Genomic DNA, 19,098 nt, shown 5'->3' on the forward strand with positions numbered 1-19,098 from the left:
ACCTCTGTGCAAATTAGAAGTCTCCCCTCTTTCTGTGCAGATGAAGCCCAAGCCGTGGTACACAGTTTGATGAGCGTGATAGGTGAATAATAGCACCCCAAAGGATGTCCATATTCTCATCCCTGAGCCCATGGATTTGCCACCTGACATGGCCAAAAGGACTGTGCAGGTGTGATTAAGCCAAGGACCTTGAGACAGAGAGATGATCCTGGAGGACCTAGGTGGGCCCAGTGCCATCACAGGTGCTTAACAAGAGGCTGACAGAGGGAGAGTTAACTACAGCTGAGAAAAGGCTGATTTGATGACAAAAGCAAGAGGTTGGGGTGATGTGAGGAGGGGCCATTAGCCAAGGCACACGGGCACCTCCAGAGGCTGGAAAAAGCAAGGAAGGGGTTCTTCCCTAGAACCTCCAGATGGCATTAGCCTGCCAACTTCAGCCCTGTGAAACTGATTTTGCACTTCTGGCCTCCAGTACAGAACTGTAAGATAGCAAACCTTTGGTGTTGTAAGCCACCAAGTTTGTGGTCATTAGTACACCATCCCTGGGAAACTGACAGAATGAGCACAGCACAGAGTGGATCTCAGTTCCGCAGGTGCTCACCCTGCCCTGCTCTGTCCAGCAGCCCTGATGCTCACTGGCATTCCTAGCCCTGCACACCCTTGATTTGATTGTTTTTGATAACAGATTCTGCTGCCCCAACTTTTGGAAGGACACAGTGAGCCAACTGTGTTGAACCTGACCAGTCCTGAAGCTTTGTGGGTGAACCTGACTTCAGATGGGGCAGCTTTGGGGATCCAGCTGCACTGGAGACCTGATATCCCACTCATACTCAGCCTGGGCTATGGCTACCACCCCAATAAGACCAGCTATGACGCCAAAGCTCACCTTCCGCCAGGGGCTACTGCAGGTAGTCCATCAACTGGGCCAGCTTCTTGAGCTTCCTGGGGGATGGGGAGAGGGCGACCAACTTAAAACTTGGGAATCAGAAGCCAAGGAGAAAAAGAAAAACAATTTGCTACATTCAGTGCTGATTTTGTTGTTGTTGTTATTACTACTACTATTATCATCATTATTATTTATTTGGCAACATTAAGTGAGCACTTGCTACATGCCCTGAAGAAACTGACAAGCACTCATAGAACTAACCTAATCATAATCCTCATCACAACCCCTGGGATGGGCACTATGGACATTGCCTCTTGCCAGATAAGAACAGAGAGGTTAAGTAACTGATACAAAGTCACACAGCCAAGAAGGGGCAGAGTCAGAATTTGAGCCCTCATCTATCTGACTTGGCAGGTGTGCTCTGCACACTGACCTGGGAGTGCCTCTGCTCCTCTGCTCCCAAGTCTCAGGCGGGGAGAGGGATTCCTAGGACATCAGAGAGACCATCAAGGTCAGCTTCCCTGCCAGGTCACCTTGGGTCACCTTGGTTCCTCTCTTCCATGCCGTTAGCCCCAGTCTCCACGAGGCTTCAGGCTGAACTGGATCCATCTTTCTTGCAGATGGGCTGTCCACGTGGATCCTGAACCCAGAGGACCTGCATTTTGGAGAAGGTATCTACTATCTGACCGTGATCCCCGAGTCTGACCTGGAGCTGACCCTTGGCAGGGACTTCACAGTTGGCATTACCACCTTCCTGTCCCACTGTGTGTTCTGGGATGAGGTCTGGGGGACTTGGGATAACTCTGGGTGCCAGGTAAGGAGAGGACACAAAGAAGATAGAGCAGCTTTGTTGAGTGTGTCCAGCTTATTTAGGGTCCCCTTTCAGTGCCCCTGGTGGCCGTTTTGCACCCCTCCACAGCGTCTTTGCCTATGCTATTCCCTGTGCCTGGAATGCCCCTCCTTCCCAGTCTAGTTAACTCCTCCTTCAGATCCTGCTGCAAATATCACTTCTTTGAGAAAACTGTTACCCTGGCTAAGTCAGATTTCCCACTGTAGGCTCTCCTAGTACATACATCTGGTCCTCCACAGCATTAAACATAGCACTAAGCCGTTTCATATCTACTCAGGAGGCCACTGAGACCATGTCTGTTCCCTCAATGTACCGAGAGCCCCACAAATCAGGAACGGTGTGCTTTGCTCACCATTGGAACAAATGACCATTAAATGAATGGGCAAATAACTGGGAAGCCCTGCTGACTGTGGGCTGCTGGGGGGGCCAGGGTGTCCTCGCCAGGGAACCAAACTTAGAGCTGAGCCCTTTACTCCACTCCAGGTGCTGTGTTCCATGCTTTACTTGCATTAACTCATCAGATCTCCACAATAACCTCTAAGATAGTATGGGTATTCCCATTCTACAGGTGGTAAAACAAAGGCTCAGGAAAGCCAACGCATTTACCCCAAATCCCTTGCCTAGTAGGTGGGAGAGGTGGGACTCAAACCCAGGCTCTGGAGCTCCAGGCACTGCTTGTTCAGCCCCCAGCCCACACCTCTGCATGGCACATGGCTCTATTAATTGCAATCAGATCCCTGTCTCAGGTCAGCTCAGCTCTACCCATGACATGTCCAGACATTGGCTTTGAGGCCATTGGAGGCCGTCTCTGGGGCACTGATGTTCCTTTTCTCTCTTCCATGCTTCATATGCTGTTCTTTTCCCGGGGACAACCTACCCTGCCCAGAAAACTCCCTTTGATCTCCCACTCTAATGCCACCTTCTCGGGTGCCTCCAGACATTGGGAGTCTCCCTCTCCTGGACTTCCACAGCACTTCACACCATCCCCAAGAACAGTAACCTCTGCATCTAGCTGAAATTTATCACACACCTGTCTCCATCTACTAGAGCATAAATACCTTCTTCCATTTATTCAACAAATATTCACATGTGCGAGGCAGTGGCAATCTAATGGTTAGAAAAACCAGTGAGCTTTCAGTCTAGCAGGGGCACAGCCAAGAAGCAAATGGCACATGATCAAATGACAGTGGTCACAAGTCATGTAAGAAGCCAGGCCCCAGCAGAGCTACAGAAGGGGACTGAGAGCCAAGCTCCTTCGGGGTTTGTTTCTGCCACAACTTCAGCTCCCTTATAAACTCCTGCCCTGGCTTCTGGCCCCCACACAGAGGGAGTTCCCCAAGTGCCAGGAAGAAATGGGTGCACTGACATGTCCAAGAGACAGTGTGTTCCCCCACGCTCACAAGAGAGGCCTTTGTACCTCAAGAACAAGATGCTGGGTGTGTTTCGACCTTCCAGAGCCTTCACTCCCAGCAGCTGTCTGATGCCCAAGCTGCTGGCCTGGGATGCCCTGCAAGGCTGTCCTCAGAGACCCGAGGATCAGAAAGGGGGATGGTGCAGCAGCTGGGGGCATGGGCTCTGCCATCAGACAGACTTGGGTCTAATCCCATTTCATCAATACTAGCCAGATGACCTTGGACAAGTCACTGTACCTCTCTCAGCATTCCCATCTGAAAATGGGGATAAAGGGTGGCTACCACTTACAGTTGGGGTGGAACCTAGACAAGATTAGGGGGAGGAAGTAGTTAGTGTGGTGCCTGGCACACAGTGAGTGCTCAGGATAAAGTGATTGCTATATGGAATAATCTGAACATAGAGAAGACAATACTACATATAAAATGGAAATCAGGGGCGCCTAGGTGGCTCAGTCGTGAAGCGTCTGCCTTCGGCTCAGGTCATGATTCCAGGGTCCTGGGATCGAGTCCCGCATTGGGCTCCCTGCTCCTTGGGAGCCTGCTTCTCCCTCTCCCACTCCCCCTGCTTGTGTTCCCCTCTCTCACTGTGTCTTTCTCTGTCAAATAAATAAAATCTTTAAAAAAAAAAATGGAAATCAAGGAAACAATGAACATGGGACTTGGGTGGCGGCTGGGTTGGGGGGAGCATGAGGACAGACTGGGGGAGAACCACTTAGCTAGGTGTATGTTATTGGAATGTTTCTAGCTTTCGAGTAGATAGGGGGTTCTCAGGTCCTTATTATGTTATTGAAAATATACACCTACTAATGTATGCACACGTGAATGTGGGAGCGTGTCATAGACCAAAAGTTATATGAATCCAATATTGTGTACTTGATGTTCATTATACAGACAAAGATACAGATACAGATATAGATATCACTGAGGAACCATAAATAAGTAAATGGGATCATCAAGTTTGGGTGGAAAACCAGAACCAAATTCTCTAAATGGCTGAAGAAAGCTCCAAATCTATAGTCTATAGACCTTCTCAGGGGGTAAAGGCAGAATTATTGCTTATATATTTTCTCAAAGGATACTAAAGGTACAATTACTGTCACGAGGGTAATGAGCAGATTCATTCCCGGTGTTCAAGAGACTCTCATGTTGGAAGGGTTGGGAAAGCCCAGGGAGGCAAAGATGCGGGCATAAAATGTCTGGTCCCTGGGCTCCCAGCATCCACTTGGGTTTCTTCTCTGAAACCAGCTCCACTCCCTCCGGGTGTGCCAGGTGTTCCCATAAGCCCCACAGCTGCAGACCAAATGCTGACCAGGATTGGGAAACAGAAGAACAATGGAGCAAATACGGAACTAAAACCTGTCAATAAACAGCTGGGGTCATGCCCATGTGGAGGGGTCAGCCTTTGCTGGGTGGCTCGTTAAGGAAAAGAGACAAGAGTTACCTGCTGGGGCAGTTTGGGCCCCAGCAGGTTCTTCCTCCTCAGGTGCTGAGCAGAGAAGAACTTTGTGCATGCCAGTGTTTTCTGCTCCCTCCCACCTTACCATCTCCGGGTAGACCCTGGAATGAAGAGATGGTGCTGAGTTTGGGGTTGAATGCAAGATTCGTTGCCCACCATATGGCCCTGGGAGGGTGTTTGCAAGTTGACAGATTTAGGGAAGGCCCTAAGTACAGGGTGTGAATTAAGAGCACAGATACGGCTCCCTGCCCTGGCTCATTCCTGTCTCCCCAGCCTCAACCTCATTATACTATACCACAGGGGACTGGGAACCCAAACTCCATCTACATACCATGCCCCCCATAGCCACACCTTGCCACCCTTGTGCCTAGGGCAGTGGCCAGCCCACCAGGAAGAGTGATCCTGAGGAACAGGTCTGTACAGGCCCTAGAGGCAAGAAATTCCAGGTCCAGGTCCCCAAAGTCTAGAAGTGGGAGTCCCAGGGCCCAGGACCAGGGTAAGGCACGTAGGCATCTATAGTGCAAAATTTAAAGAACGCCTCATTCTTGGGGTCACCTAGAACCTCACCCTAGACACAGCTGGGTGGTATGTGCTGTGATGGGCACATCCCCAGGGCCCCCTGACTCCCATCTTGTGCAGACGGGTGCAGCCTGAGGACAGCTAGAGTGGCACTCCTCAAAGCATGAGCCCTATCTAAGATCTAACGGGTGAAATTTAGGGAATGCTTTCCTGGTGCTGAGACACCAGCTTAGGATTTAAACATTTGTCCTTCCCATTTCTTTACATGATTCCCCCAGTCTCAATTTTTTGGATTTTGTGAGATGACCAATCATCCTATTGTGGCTGGGACTGGGGGCCTTCTAGGACACAGGACTTTCATGTTTAGAAGAAGGAAAGTTCCTGGGAAACTGAGATGATCTGATTACCCCGGATGTCCTCTCAGCATCTAGCCTGTTTCCTGGCATAGAAGTAGCACTCAACATGTATCTGTCTGATGAGTAAGCATCAGGCGGAGAATGTACTGGGATGATATGTACCAAAGTTGTGATAATGGCTGCTTATGGAGGATGGGGGGCAGAGGGGACGTCAACTTCACCCATAATAGTTCTTTAAAACGGTAAAGAAGACTGACAAGATGTACAGTTGTCCAGTGAGAATGACAGGTACAAAGATTATTGTTATAGATAATATTCTCAGCATTTTAAAATTTTTAGTTAAATAAAAAAGCTCCAAGGGAATCCTAAAGCTGGTCTCCCCAGCGCCCCCTCATGGCAGTGTCCACCTCCTTGGGCTGGAGCGAGCCAAAGATATGCTGGCATTCCCACCAGGGTCTCTTTGGGGTTGCAGGTGGGGCCACGGACCACCCACTCCCAGACACACTGCCTCTGCAACCACCTCACCTTCTTTGGAAGCACGTTCCTGGTGATGCCCAACACCATCGACATCTGCCAGACTGCCGAGCTCTTTGCCACCTTCGAGGACAACCCTGTGGTTGTGACCACCGTGGGCTGCCTCTGTGTGGCCTATGTGCTGGTGGTGATCTGGGCAAGGAGGAAGGACGCTCAGGATCAGGCCAAGGTGAGGTTGCATGGCCCTCAAGAATGGGAGGAAGGAGCAGGGTGTTCCCTTGTAGGATCTCCAGGGGATGGAGCCCAGGTTGGGAGCCAAAGGGCTAGTGGCTAACCCAGATTGTCCCAGGTAAGCCAGCTCCTCAGCCTCATATGTAAAATGGCCTTTCTTATCAAATTGTCAGGAGGATCATGTTATTGACCATTCACAGAGGGTTTACTGTATGCCAGGGATTATCCCATCTAATGCTCCCCCACAGCCCTAAGAAGAAGGTACTGTGTTGAGAGTCCCCAAGACCATCCTTAAGTTCAATGATTCGCTGAAAGGTCTCACAGAATTCAGAAAGGCTGTTACACTCATGATTATGGTTTATTAAAGAATGCAGGTTAAACTCAGCAAAGGGAAGGGTCCAGGAGAGATCCAGCAAGAGCTTCCAGCTGTACTCACCCAGTGGAGTTTATGGACAGACTTCATTCTTCTAGCAATGGCGTGTGACAGGACATATGAAGTACCACCAACAGGGGAAGCTCACCTGAGCCCTGGTGTCCAGGGTTTAATTGAGGGTCAGTCACATACATATGGAGTGCCCATATGACTCAGTGTAGTTACTCAGTCTCCAGCAAACCATCACCACCACCACCCAAAGGTCAGACTGATACAGAATGGCCCAAAGCCCTTACATAACTCACATTGTTAGCAGAGACTACCTGGTGTGGACCAAGGTATTCAAAGAAACTCTTATCAGCAGGATATTCCAGGGACATAGGGGTTATCTTTTAGGAGCTAGCCAAGAGCCAGGCCTTTCTTTGAAATGTGTAGGGTTTGGACAGCCCAGGCCTTCTGAGACCCTCCTCTCCCCTTTACTGCACAGGTCCTCTATCATCTTACAGAGGAAGAGACCAAAGACCAGAGAGGGCAACTAACTGGTCCAAAGCCACCTCCCTGAAGCCAGAATTCAAACCCAGACCTGCCTGATAATAAGACAGGAATGAGACATAGAAATGAGATCAAACAACAAATTGCCAACAACAAAGTTCTGATTATTTTTCCAATGTATGCACCATGTCTGACATTTAGTGAGTGAGCCTTCAATAAAATTTTGTGTCTTGAGTTACAGTGTATCTTGTGCTCATCAACGAATGCAAGGATGCAATGTCCCAAAGCACTGAAACATTCTCCATTCCCTGCCCTCCCAGGATGTTAAGGTGGCATGAAACTTAATAGTAGTTGCAGCATTTATACGGCTGTCTTCAATTCACCCAAGGGATTAAACATTAATACTTCAAGTGCCTCACCTGTAGGCTGGTTTCCAAAAAGCAGACTCTGCCATGGAGTTGAGCATTCAGTGTTTCACAAAGAGTGCTTGGGATCAGCCCCTGGAAAGGGAGGGAAGAACGCAGGATGAGCAGAGAAAGAAACTGAGCTGGGAGCTCCAGAGATGCCCCGAGTTGGGTCAAGATGCCCAGGTCTTGATCATGCCCAGACACCTCATTAATCTGCCATTGCGTGTCAGCCTCTCCAGGAGAGCATATGACCGCAACAGAGGTGGCTCTTGCATCCCTGGCAACTGGGGGAACAAGCCCTCCACTGGCAAGAGATCTGGGCGGCTCATCACAGAGTCCATTGCAGGCTAGAGAGTCTGGCTTTGTTTTGTTTTGCTGCTAAACCACCTTAATGTTCATTCCCTTTAAATTCCCTTGGAGTCCCAATCTGGTCACCAATGTTAGAAATTCTATATAGGGCGCCTGGGTGGCTCAGATGGTTAAGCGTCTGCCTTCGGCTCAGGTCATGATCTCAGGGTCCTGGGATCGAGTCCCGCATCGGATTCCCTGCTCAGTGCAGAGCCTGCTTCTCCCTCTCCCTCTGCCACTCCCTCTGCTTGTGCTCTTCTATCTCTCTGTCAAATAAATAAATAAAATCTTTATTAAAAAAAAAAAAGAAATTCTATATAAACAGAATTTGTATCATTTACCAGATCAAACATTGAACTGAGTCTCAGCTTAATGCCAAGTTCATTTCCAGTCTGGCTACTTTGAGTTTTATTTAATGTTAGATCCATGTTGTACTTTTTAAAAAAAGTTTATTTTACTTGTTCTCATCTGATGGAATGAATAAATAACATACATAATTTTATTCTCTCCCTTTGTCATGAGTGACCAGCTCAGTCTTTGCTATTGTGCAGTGGATGAACCCACTGAACAGGGCCCTTCTAATGCCATCCTTTTGTCCAGGTGAAAGTCACAGTACTGGAGGACAATGATCCCTTTGCCCAGTACCACTACCTGGTGACAGTCTACACTGGACACCGGAGAGGAGCAGCTACTTCCTCCAAGGTACGTTACCATGCAAGAACCCCCTGGGTTGATCAGTATGACCCACCCTGCAAAGCACTTGCTGGCCCATTGTTGAGTCACCTTAGCACAGTGGATTTAGTGTTGTAAGGTGTTTTTTTTTTCTTTCTTTTTTTTTTTTTAAAGATTTTATTTGACAGGGACACAGTGAGAGAGGGAACACAAGCGGGGGGAGGGGGAGAGGGAGAAGCAGGCTTCCTGCTGAGCAAGGAGCCCGATGCGGGGCTTGATCCCAGGACCCTGGGATCATGACCTGAGCTGAAGGCAGACGCTTAACCGCTGAGCCACCCACATGCCCCTTCTTTTGGTTTTTTAAAGGAAAGAATCTTTTGCCAAACCAAACATCCACCAAAGTCCCAATATTTAAAAAGATAAAGGAGAATAAGTTAAGGAAGAGTTGGGGTCTACCACTGTGCCCCTGGTCATCTCCCTTATCCCTACCAAAGAATAACTCAGTTAGTTGGTAACCTGCATGCAAATTTGCTCACATATGAAGAACAGTCAGTAAACTGTTATCAATGAATAAAGAGAAAACAGAATTTTTAAGAGAGAAGAGAGAAAGGAAAGAAAGAAAATATGCCTGCCATTTGAAAACAATGAGTCTTGAGTTACATTTTTTGGGTAAACTGATTAGCTGGCAACTAGCTAAGAGGTCAGGCTGAGCCATCTGTCCTTGAGTAGGCTGACTAGAAGTAGTGAAGAAACTATTTCACTTGCTTATAAATTCTCTGAGGTTCTTGAGCATTTAGCTGCGGAGCATATAGCAGGTTTTCTCTGTAATGTCTCAGCACCCTTAATTAAGTCTGGCTTGTGCCACATCACTCATCAGAATATACTGTCCTCTGCAGCAGGCTTCAAGGTTCCTTTACTAAAACTGAGGGCTCCGTGGAACACAGTTTGAGAACCACTCGTGCTGTGTATACTATCCTGGAGAAAGCTCTTTTTTTTAATGACATTAAGCTTCATTAGAGTGGAGCATTTGCCTTTTTATTTTTTAAATCTTATTTTTATTTATTTGTCTTATTTTTATTTTAAAAATTGTTTTATTTTAGGGGTACCTGGGTGGCTCAGTTGTTAAGTGTCTGCCTTCGGCTCAGGTCATGGTCCCAGGGTCCTGGGATCGAGCCCCGCATCAGGCTCCCTGCTTGGCGGGAAGCTTGCTTCTCCCTCTCCCACTCCCTCTGCTTGTGTTCCCTCTCTTGCTCACTCTGTCAAATAAATAAATAAAATCTTAAAAAATTTTTTTTTTATTTTGATTTATTGCTGTGTCTTAGGTCCTCAATCAGCTGTCTAACATAGAGTAAGTGCTCAGTAACTACTTGTGGAATAAACATAGGAATTAATTTCATCCATCTAATGAAACATTCATCTCACTTCTTTAAACATTCAAGAGTCTATCTTAATAGGAAAGGAGTGAAAACTTACAATCCACAGGCCAGTTCTTTTTCTGGAGAGTTGCAGTCACATTTCAGTCTGATATTGGCTTAGTTTGGGTATCTGGCAGAGGCCAGGGATGCTGCTAAACATCCTATGATGCATAGGAAAGCCCCCAGAGCAAGGGATTACTGGGTCCAGAATGTCTATAGTGGAGAAACAGACTAGAAACAAGAATTCAAGGGCAAGTAGTTGATTTGGCGGGGGGGATCCTAGGACACCCCAGTAGAGGACCGGGAAGCCGACAGGGAAGGGAAGGAACCAGTAAAGGGTGCCAACCCGTTACCTGTCTGGGCAGCTGAAGCTAATCCTATGATGGGACTTGGGAAGATAGTAAGCAACGTGGGCCTCAAAGTCATCCCCACTGATGGCTGAGGGAGCTGGCTTATATACCCACCAATCCCATGAGTTATTGGTGGAGGCCAGATCACTGCACCATTAATTCTCTGGCACTTCCAGTCTCTGCTCTCACAGCCCAAGAACCCCCAGGAAAGCAATGCAGCTGCTGGCAGCTGGACGTGGGTGCGGGGATTGCTGCAGCAGTGAGGCTGAGGGAGGTGGGCCGAACACAGGTGGCAGAACTGTAGCTGTTTGGCTCAAGAAATCAGGCATGCTCATCAGCAACACCTGGATAACTGCAGAAAAGCAGGTCCCTGGGCCCTGTTCCCAGCATTTTTAGTTGGTAGGTCTGGAGTGGAGCCTAGAAATATGCATTTTCGAGATAATGGGCACTTATGCATTCATGTCTCAGTGCCAGGCACTCTGGGAGACCCTGAGAATATAACCGTTAGGGGAGGAAACCAGTTCCTACTCTAGAGCCCTTACAAATAAATACATGGCCACAAACCTGTACCCCTGAAACAAATAATACATTATATATATATATTTTTAAGTATTATTTATTTATTTGACAGAGAGAGACACAGCAAGAGAGGGAACACAAGCAGGGGGAGTGGGAGAGGGAGAAGCAGGCTTCCCGCGGAGCAGGGAGCCCGATGCGGGGCTCGATCCCAGGACCCCGGGATCATGACCTGAGCTGAAGGCAGATGCTTAAAGACTGAGCCACCCAGGCGCCCCAATACATTATATGTTAATAAAAAAAAAACATAAAAAACCCCCACAAATAAATATATGGCAAGTTTTAAAAGGTTACCAAGAAGTGTTTTGTAACTCATGCTGAAGACATAAATGCAGGCAGTGTCACCCTGAATCTTCATACACCTGAAAAATAACTCAGGCAAGCCCAAGACTGGAGGAGAGTAGAGAACGAAGGGGCCTTGCACTGTTGGTTCTTGTTGGGTTTTGGATACTTTTTTTTTTTTTTAATTTTTTTTTTTATTCATGTGACAGAGAGAGAGAGAGAATATGAGCAGGGGAGAGGGAGAAGCAGACTCCCCGCTGAGCCAGGAGCCTGATATGGGGCTCGATCCCAGGACCCTGAGATCATGCCCCGAGCCGAAGGCAGACGCTTAACCATCTGAGCCACCCAGGCGCCCGGGTTTTGGATACTTCTAATGAAACAAGGTCACCAGGGCTTGGTTACCATGTGGAGTTGGTCACTCCTAGTCTCTGGATTTCAGGTGACTGTCACTCTATATGGCTTGGATGGAGAGAGTGAACCCCACCACCTGTCAGACCCTGACATTCCAGTTTTTGAGCGGGGAGGAGTGGATGTCTTTTTACTCTCCACCCTGTTCCCCCTGGAGGAACTGAGGGGCCTGCGGCTGTGGCATGACAACTCAGGGGACCGGCCATCCTGGTAAGTCGGTGGGGGGCAAACCATGAGAACTCACTAAGACACTGTGCATCTGCTGCCTGGCTGATCCTCACAAGCCTCTGCAAACACATAGAATGGATACCCATTTCACAGATAGAAACACTGAGGGTCAGAGAGACCCACCCACCTATGAGCCATACAGATTGGATCAGTAGCTAGGAGAAGGACTGGAGGTTGCAGCCTGAGGTCCAGTGCTAGCCCCACCCTTGGCACATTTGCAGCATCAACCTTCATTTAGCCTCCAGTTTCCCATCTGTAAAATGGGGATAGATGCCCATTTTGAAGACAAACCTTGCCCAGTAAGAGGAGATTAAACGAGACGCTGGGCTGATTATTTAGAAGAGGTAAGAACATCCGCCACTGCTGAGCATTAAGCTAAGGCTTCCTGTTTCTGCACCTTTTTTCTCATCGCTCCTCAAGGACAAGTACTCTCATTCTTGTTTTACAGGTGGGAAAATCTAAGCTCAGGCAAGATAAGTGACTTGCCCAAGGTCACACAGCTGGCAAGCTCCTGGGAAGCAGACCCTGAGATAGAGTTGAGGGTGCAGGGTGCCTGGGACCAGCCCCTGGGAAGGGAGAGAAGGAAGCAGGGTGAGCAGAGGGAGAAGAGCTTTGACGCAGCACAGCAGCTTGGCTGACGCCCATGGGGAGCTCTGGAGTGTCCCGAGTTGGGTTGGGATGCCCAGGTCTTGATCACACCCAGGCACTGTATCCATCAGTCATTGGATGTTGGCCTCCCCAGGAGGGTGTGTGACTCAACAGAGGGGGCTCTTGTGTGCCTAACAGGGCTGTCCTCCTGGAAATGAGAAAATGCACGTCTGGAGCTTCCGAGCATAGTCTTCATTACACAGTAAATGCTCAGTAAAGAAGGGCTCTTGATATCATCGCTATTCTTGTTGGCCATAAGGCAACAGGAGAAATGGCTGCTCCGACATCCCAACAGAGGTGAGATGATTTCATTTCTTCCCCGGGTCTCAAAGACCTAAATCAGGTTAGATGATACCCATGAAGTCCTGAGTCTAAAAGAGATGACTCACTCCTGGGTGGATGCCAGCAGGAAGACCAGCTTTTGGTGCCTATGTCTGCGCCTCCCTGAATGCACACAATCTAGACAACTTGGCTTTCCTCACTTGCATCTGGATGCTGGCCTTAGGCTTGCTGCCCTGCACCAGGGTTAATAGTTTCAGAATGTACCCTCTTGCACCATATCTGTGAAAATGTGGCAGCCTCCAGTAGCTGGCTCTCCACACTAGCTGAGCTCCCACATGAGGCCAATTCACCCCCTGATTGGGCATTTTGGTCAAGGCACCAAGAACAATGAAGAAAAACACAAAATCTCTCTTTTCAGGAGTTCTTGTTCTTAAACTCAGGTTTGCGAAGGTGTCAATCTTTGTGGCATCCAAAGAAGCCTCACCCCCCCTAACCTTGTCCTCAGAAGTGTGGGTCCCTTCTCCAGGTACGTGAGCCGGGTGCTGGTGCATGACCTGGCTAGGGACCGGAAATGGCATTTCCTCTGCAACTCGTGGCTGTCCACTGATGTCGGAGACTGTGTCCCTGACAAAGTATTTCCGGTGGCCACAGAGCAGGATAGGAAAAGATTCAGGTACTTTTTTTTTTTTGTAAGCAAATGCTGTTTACCTTGTTCTTTCATCTCTAGGGCAGTTGCATCGCAATCCAGTCAAAGCAGAATAAAAGCATGTTTCGGCTTTTGGGCCTGGGTAGCTTCAAGTGTGTGACATTAATAACCAATCAGCTTTTCTTGTTGGGATTGAGGGACCCTGGAGGGACATGGACCCTCTGAAACAGAATTATCTTAGAGGTGGTGAAATGGTTGAACAGTTATGCATATTTCCTTACACATGTCATAGAATAATATATTTTATATGAGTAAACAGACTGGTTTGAATGGTGATTCCATGTTTGGCCATCTGGGGTTCCTTCTTCATGCAATTTTACCCTACATGGGTGTTTCAGCATGTATGTCCCTTGGCTTTCCTTCCTTCCTTCCACATCTGGTCAAACACATAAAAGCAGGTACGAATGTACACACACGCACTCATGTGCACACACACACCACGGACTGTTATTTATTTTATAACTTTTAAAATGGCATTACTCTAAATATATTACCTTATTTCTTCGATGACAGACCATGAACATCCTTCCAGGACAGTATGCTTGGGTCAAAGTTTTCCTTATTGGCTGCGTAATATTCCACAGACTGGATGTCCCACAACTAATTCAACCATTCTCCTATCAATGGACATTGAGTCTGTTCCCAACCGATATTAAAAAATCAAGAGACTCGGGATGTCTGGGTGGCTCAGTCGGTTAAGTGACTGCCTTAGGCTCAGGTCATGATCCCAGGGTCCTGGGATCGAGTCCCACATCTGGCTCCTTGCTCGGCGGGGAGCCTGCTTCTCCCTCTGCCTGCCTCTCCCCCTGCTTGTGTTCTCTCTCTCTGACAAATAAATAAATAAAATCTTTAAAAAAAAAAATCAAGAGACTCCACAAAAACCTGGCAAGTATGAAGATGCTGAGCCAGTGTTCCTGCCTGACACCAGTCTGCTGGAGCAGAGTACCAGCTTTCTTCTTCCAAGGGCCATGTGCTCTCCGTTTTGCCACAGTACTCATCTACCCCTAATACCTCACACCCAACCCACTTCATTTAACTTATTTATATCTATCCAGGTCCCTTTAAGCTTTTGAGTTTGTGATCTCTACTTTAAATGGCTTCTGAGTTAGGTTCAAAACAAAGTCTGTTTCCAGTGCATTTACTGAAAGGTGACTTTCCCTCCTAGCTGCCACTGGGAACAGCTCAGCCTGCAAAGGGAAAAAGTCTGAGTCAGAGAGACTTGGACCCAAGGATAGGCAGAACACTGATGTGGGCACACAGCACACAGTTCCACATGCATGCTTCTGACTCATTGCATGCCCTTGCAAAAGTCAGCTCACCACTCCAGGCCTCAGCTTCCACATCTGAAAAGTGAGTCATTCAGTGTGCCTCCCCAAAGGGGACCTGTGCAGGTCCTGGGAAATGATGTGGGTAGCATACATAGCACAGGGAGGGGCTCAGAGTAAGTGCTCCATTACAGAAGCAGATATGATCCTCCCAATGCTTCAAGGTTGTGATGCCTGGAAACTAGACAAAGAGCTGTCTGAAGGCAGGGCCGTGTCATTCCCTCATGAATCTTGGTGCCCAGCACAACACCTGGCACACAGCACCAGGCTCACCAAATATTTGTGGAACTGTCAGTAGAAGGATGAGTACAACGATCACGTGGAAAATCACTATTGTTGGCAACTGACCTCTCTCATTATGCACCTTTACTCTGAGTCCAGGCTACTCCCACAGCACAGAGTGATGGTCAAAGTACCGTGCAAGCCTGAGGGCTGCTGGCATTAACCACCAGAACGGGCGCCCGCTGGGAAAATCAGTTCCACACACTCGCAGGAGAATCTGGGCCCCTGTGCAAGCCCTGTGGTTGGACTAAATTCTAGACTAACTAAATTCTAGACTAACACGGATGCCTAAGGAGAATATGGTGCCATTTTCGGAAACCCTGTCTTGCAATTTTGATTCTCTCAAACTGAGTCTAAAGCTAGAGCCTGGGATTTTTAACCAGTATCCTCTAATGCACTAATTATAATAAAACTAATATTATAGTTATATGATTATATTAAAATTATAAAAACAATAATTGCTAGTACTGATGAACACTCACATATATGCCAGCTACTCTGCCAAATGCTTTACAAAAATCATCACTTAATCCTTTCAGCAATCCCATGAGGCAGGTTCTGTTATAACCCCCATCTTACAGACGAGTAAATTGACGTGCAGAGAGTAAAGCAACTTGCCTGAGGACACACAGCTGGTAGGAGGGCCACCCCGGATTCCAACCCACTCTGTTCAGAACCCCCATCATTAACTCTAAGTGATGCTAAGATGCTGTACGTCTTCCGCATGAGAGAAAATAGAGGATAAATCTTAGAAATAAACTCCTCCCTTTCAGCCCAAGATTGCTCCGAAGAGACCAGCCTTCTCCCATCCCTGCGCCTCTCTTCCTGCCTGCTCACAGCCACCTGTTTTTCATGAAGACCTCCACGGGCCTCCACGATGGACACATGTGGTATTCCATCTTCAGCTGCTCAGCTTGGAGCAACTTCACCCATGTCCAGGGGGTGTCCTGCTGCTTCTCCCTGCTCCTCTGCACCACGCTGACCAGCATCATGTTCTGGGGTGTCCCCAAGGACCCAGCTGAGCAAAAGACGGCCTTGGGTGACTCCCAATGTCATGACAGTCAGAGCTAGTGGCCGGTGGGTGCCACATAATTCCACAGATCCCAAGACCACTCTCAGGTTCAGTAATTCTCTAGAACTACCACAGAAGTCAGAAACACCATTATGCTCATTACAGACAAAGGATACAGATTAAAATCAGGAAAGGAAAGAGGCACATGGGGCAGGGTCCAGGGGAGACCAGGGGAGACCTTCCGGTTGTGTTCTCCCAGGGAAGCTGTGACAATGCTCACTCCTCCCAACAATGATGTGTGACAACACACATGGAGTATTGCCAACCAGGGACACTCACCTGAGCCCTGGTGTCCAGAGTTTTTACTGGGGCTTGCTCACATAGACATGGCTGAGCCCCATGGCTGACCTTAGCCTCCAGCCCCTCCGAGGCTGAGGTGATACTGTGTGGCCAAGGCCCACACCATAAATCACTGTTAACATAGACTATACAGTGTGGTCCAAGACCTCAGGTAAACAAAGGTGTACCTACCAGACAGAACTTAGAGAGCTTAGAGGTCACCTCCCAGGAGCCACTCAAGGGCCAGGCCTCTCTTTGGGCAAGGTTAATCCTTATTGCACAGCCACCTTCTGGCAGTGGTGGAGGAGGCTCTCCCATTAACCCTTTCCCTCCTCTGTCCTAGGTAAAATTGAATTCACTTGGCAGCAAGTGATGATTGGAATGGAGAGCTCTCTCCTCATGTTCCCCATCAATCTCCTAATCGTTCAGATCTTTCGAAAAACCCGTCCTCGGGTCACTAAGGAGCAGAACACTGGGAAATGCGACAGGGGCTCCCCTAGCCTGGCCTCCTCACTACAGCCCATGGAGAGAATGGCCTTCTGACACTTGAAGTGGTGACCAAGGCATGTCTTCAACCTTGGCGGTGTGGGGGTGCTCTGGTCTGGGCAGAAATGGCGGGGGGAGTCCTGGGGCTTGAGGCCTGGCAACCCCATGATGTCTGACAGCATCAGTCACCAAGATTCATCAATCACACACACACGTGTGCACACAAACACGTACATGCATGTTCAGTTGTGCACACATGTATACACATTGTGCAGATGCACACACCTATAGGCACGTACATGCATGTGCACATACATATACAAAGGCATACACAAACACATATATACCTTTGCACACCCATACATACACATACACACATGAACACAGACATACACACAGACACCTACGTATACACACACACACACACACTTTCTGGGTACCTAGTGTGTATGAAATATTACATCTTTATCAGAGATCACAGCTGGAAACCAGAGAAGGGACTCCCTCTGCATTCATGCACTCAATAAACATTTACTGAGCACCTACTACATGACACACTTTGAGAAATACAGCCTGGAATGCGTCAGTTCAAATCCTAGAAGAGGGATTTATAGGTGACAAAATGGAAGCTTGAGGTGATCCAACATCATATCTCAAGTGGGCAAAGCTGGGATTCAAACCCGGACTGCCAAGCCCCAGGGTGAATGCTCTTGACCACGATGTTGCCCCCCTCACCTTTAGCTCACGTCCCCCTTACCTAACCTGGGCTAACTTGCAGGATATGTGGAGACTCGTCAGCTCCCTGTTTAAAGCTCTGAAGGTGCCATCACCTGCCTCTGGCTGGGACTCAGCAACCCTGATGGACATCAACCAACTGCTGGCCTTGGTGGAGGAGGTCGTCTGTCTGCAGAACATGGTAGGGCCGGAGTTCTGGGAGGAAGCCAAACAAAGAAAGGATCCTTTAATGCTCCCTCTTGGGTCTCTACGAGTGAAAGGTTAAGTCCTGATGTTTCTGAGCCGAGAAAGGGGGCACGTCTGGGCCAGGTGGAGATAGGACTTAGGGCCGGGTCTGTATCACTAGGGAGTGAAAAAGTCCTACAGGGTCTCCCTCACTGACCTCCACTGCAACCACTTGCCATCACCTCCCTCTCTCTGCACACAGGCAACCCGCTCTCTTCACAACACCAAGCTGCCTTCCCACTAAAGACATTCCCATGTCTTGTCCTTTCATCTAGAATGTTCTTTCTCCTCTCCTCTCTTAGCTAATTCCTAATCAGGCTTTAGTCTTGTTTTAAGCACTCCTTCCTCAGGGGAGCAACCCCACCCCCCAGGCCACAACAGGGTCTCCAGCCACATACTCTTCAGCCCCCAAGCATCTCTTGCATTGCTTTTACACTGCCTGCTGTCAAATCATGACTTGTGTGAAGAGCCGTTTCAAGTCTGCAGCCAACCTTGCTGGACCGTGAGCTCTGTGAGTTCAGAGCCATCTGACTGTCCTGTCTCCACCGCTTCCCTAGTGCCTGTGCCCATGCAACACATAGAAAGCACGCAACAAACATGCATGGAATGATGTCAGCATAGATCACCATTATGGAAAGCACAAAGCAAAAAGGCATGCTGTTCTTTCGTATATGGTAAGAAGAGCATTGGCCAGCCTGGTAACTCTGGGTACTGGCTCTGTCATTAATGGGCTGTGTAACCTTGGACAGGTTACTTCAGTCCTCTGTGCCTCAGTTTCCTTTTCTGCAAGGCATTGGGGGATGCAAAGTCAAACCAGATCCACTTCCAAATATGAGGGGCAGGACATAAGATGATGGACAGGACAGTAAAAAACATTAAAGAACACTGAGTTGCAGAGTGAAAAAGTCACTCCTCCATTTTCTTCCAGGCCTTCTAGGAGCAAATCTCAGTTTGGTACTAGTATGTCTTTAACACTCTTTTAACACTTGTTCTGTTTGGCAGAGAGATAGCAGGTCTCAAACTCGGAGCTTTTTGAAATAGTATTCAGCTAGAATTTAGTAACATTATTTCATTTTTGTTGAGTTCTATGTATGACACATTATTCTGGCTTGGACTAGTCTCTCTGACTCCACTCCTGCCCCTTTCCTGTCCATTTTCCATCCACATCAATGCCACCAGTGTTCAGACCAGGCTGTCCAATAGAACTGCCCACAATGCTGGAAATGTTCTCTATCTGTGCCATCCAGTATGACAGCCACTGGCCTTGATCCTGACCCCTCTTAGATCCCAGGAGTTGATAGTTTCCAACCCAGGCCTGAGGTT

The 19,098-nt window shown here is 48.2% G+C and overlaps 1 protein-coding gene across 2 annotated transcripts; it reads left to right on the plus strand.

Moving 5' to 3' along the window:
• The first annotated feature begins 823 nt into the window (after positions 1-823).
• On the plus strand, positions 824-15,870 carry LOC123855230 (polycystin-1-like protein 2). Of its 2 annotated transcripts, XR_010408285.1 has the most exons (7): positions 824-908; positions 1,507-1,557; positions 5,952-6,182; positions 8,405-8,506; positions 11,539-11,717; positions 12,522-12,680; positions 15,752-15,870. XR_010408285.1 is itself a non-coding variant. In XM_064581737.1 (6 exons), exons 3-6 carry the CDS (start codon positions 6,030-6,032, stop codon positions 12,598-12,600), a joined length of 513 nt encoding a protein of 170 aa, XP_064437807.1. In that variant the 5' UTR covers positions 824-908; positions 1,507-1,557; positions 5,952-6,029; the 3' UTR covers positions 12,601-12,693. The 2 variants fall into 2 exon arrangements, 1 of the variants encoding a protein (XP_064437807.1); XM_064581737.1 differs by lacking the exon at positions 15,752-15,870 and having other exon boundaries at positions 12,522-12,693.
• Positions 15,871-19,098: the final 3,228 nt, after the last annotated feature.

This window comes from Mirounga angustirostris, unplaced genomic scaffold (assembly GCF_029215605.1).
Source record: "Mirounga angustirostris isolate CCGP_5_RB_7025 unplaced genomic scaffold, mMirAng1.0.hap1 SCAF_16, whole genome shotgun sequence".
NCBI classification, from domain to species: domain Eukaryota; kingdom Metazoa; phylum Chordata; class Mammalia; order Carnivora; family Phocidae; genus Mirounga; species Mirounga angustirostris.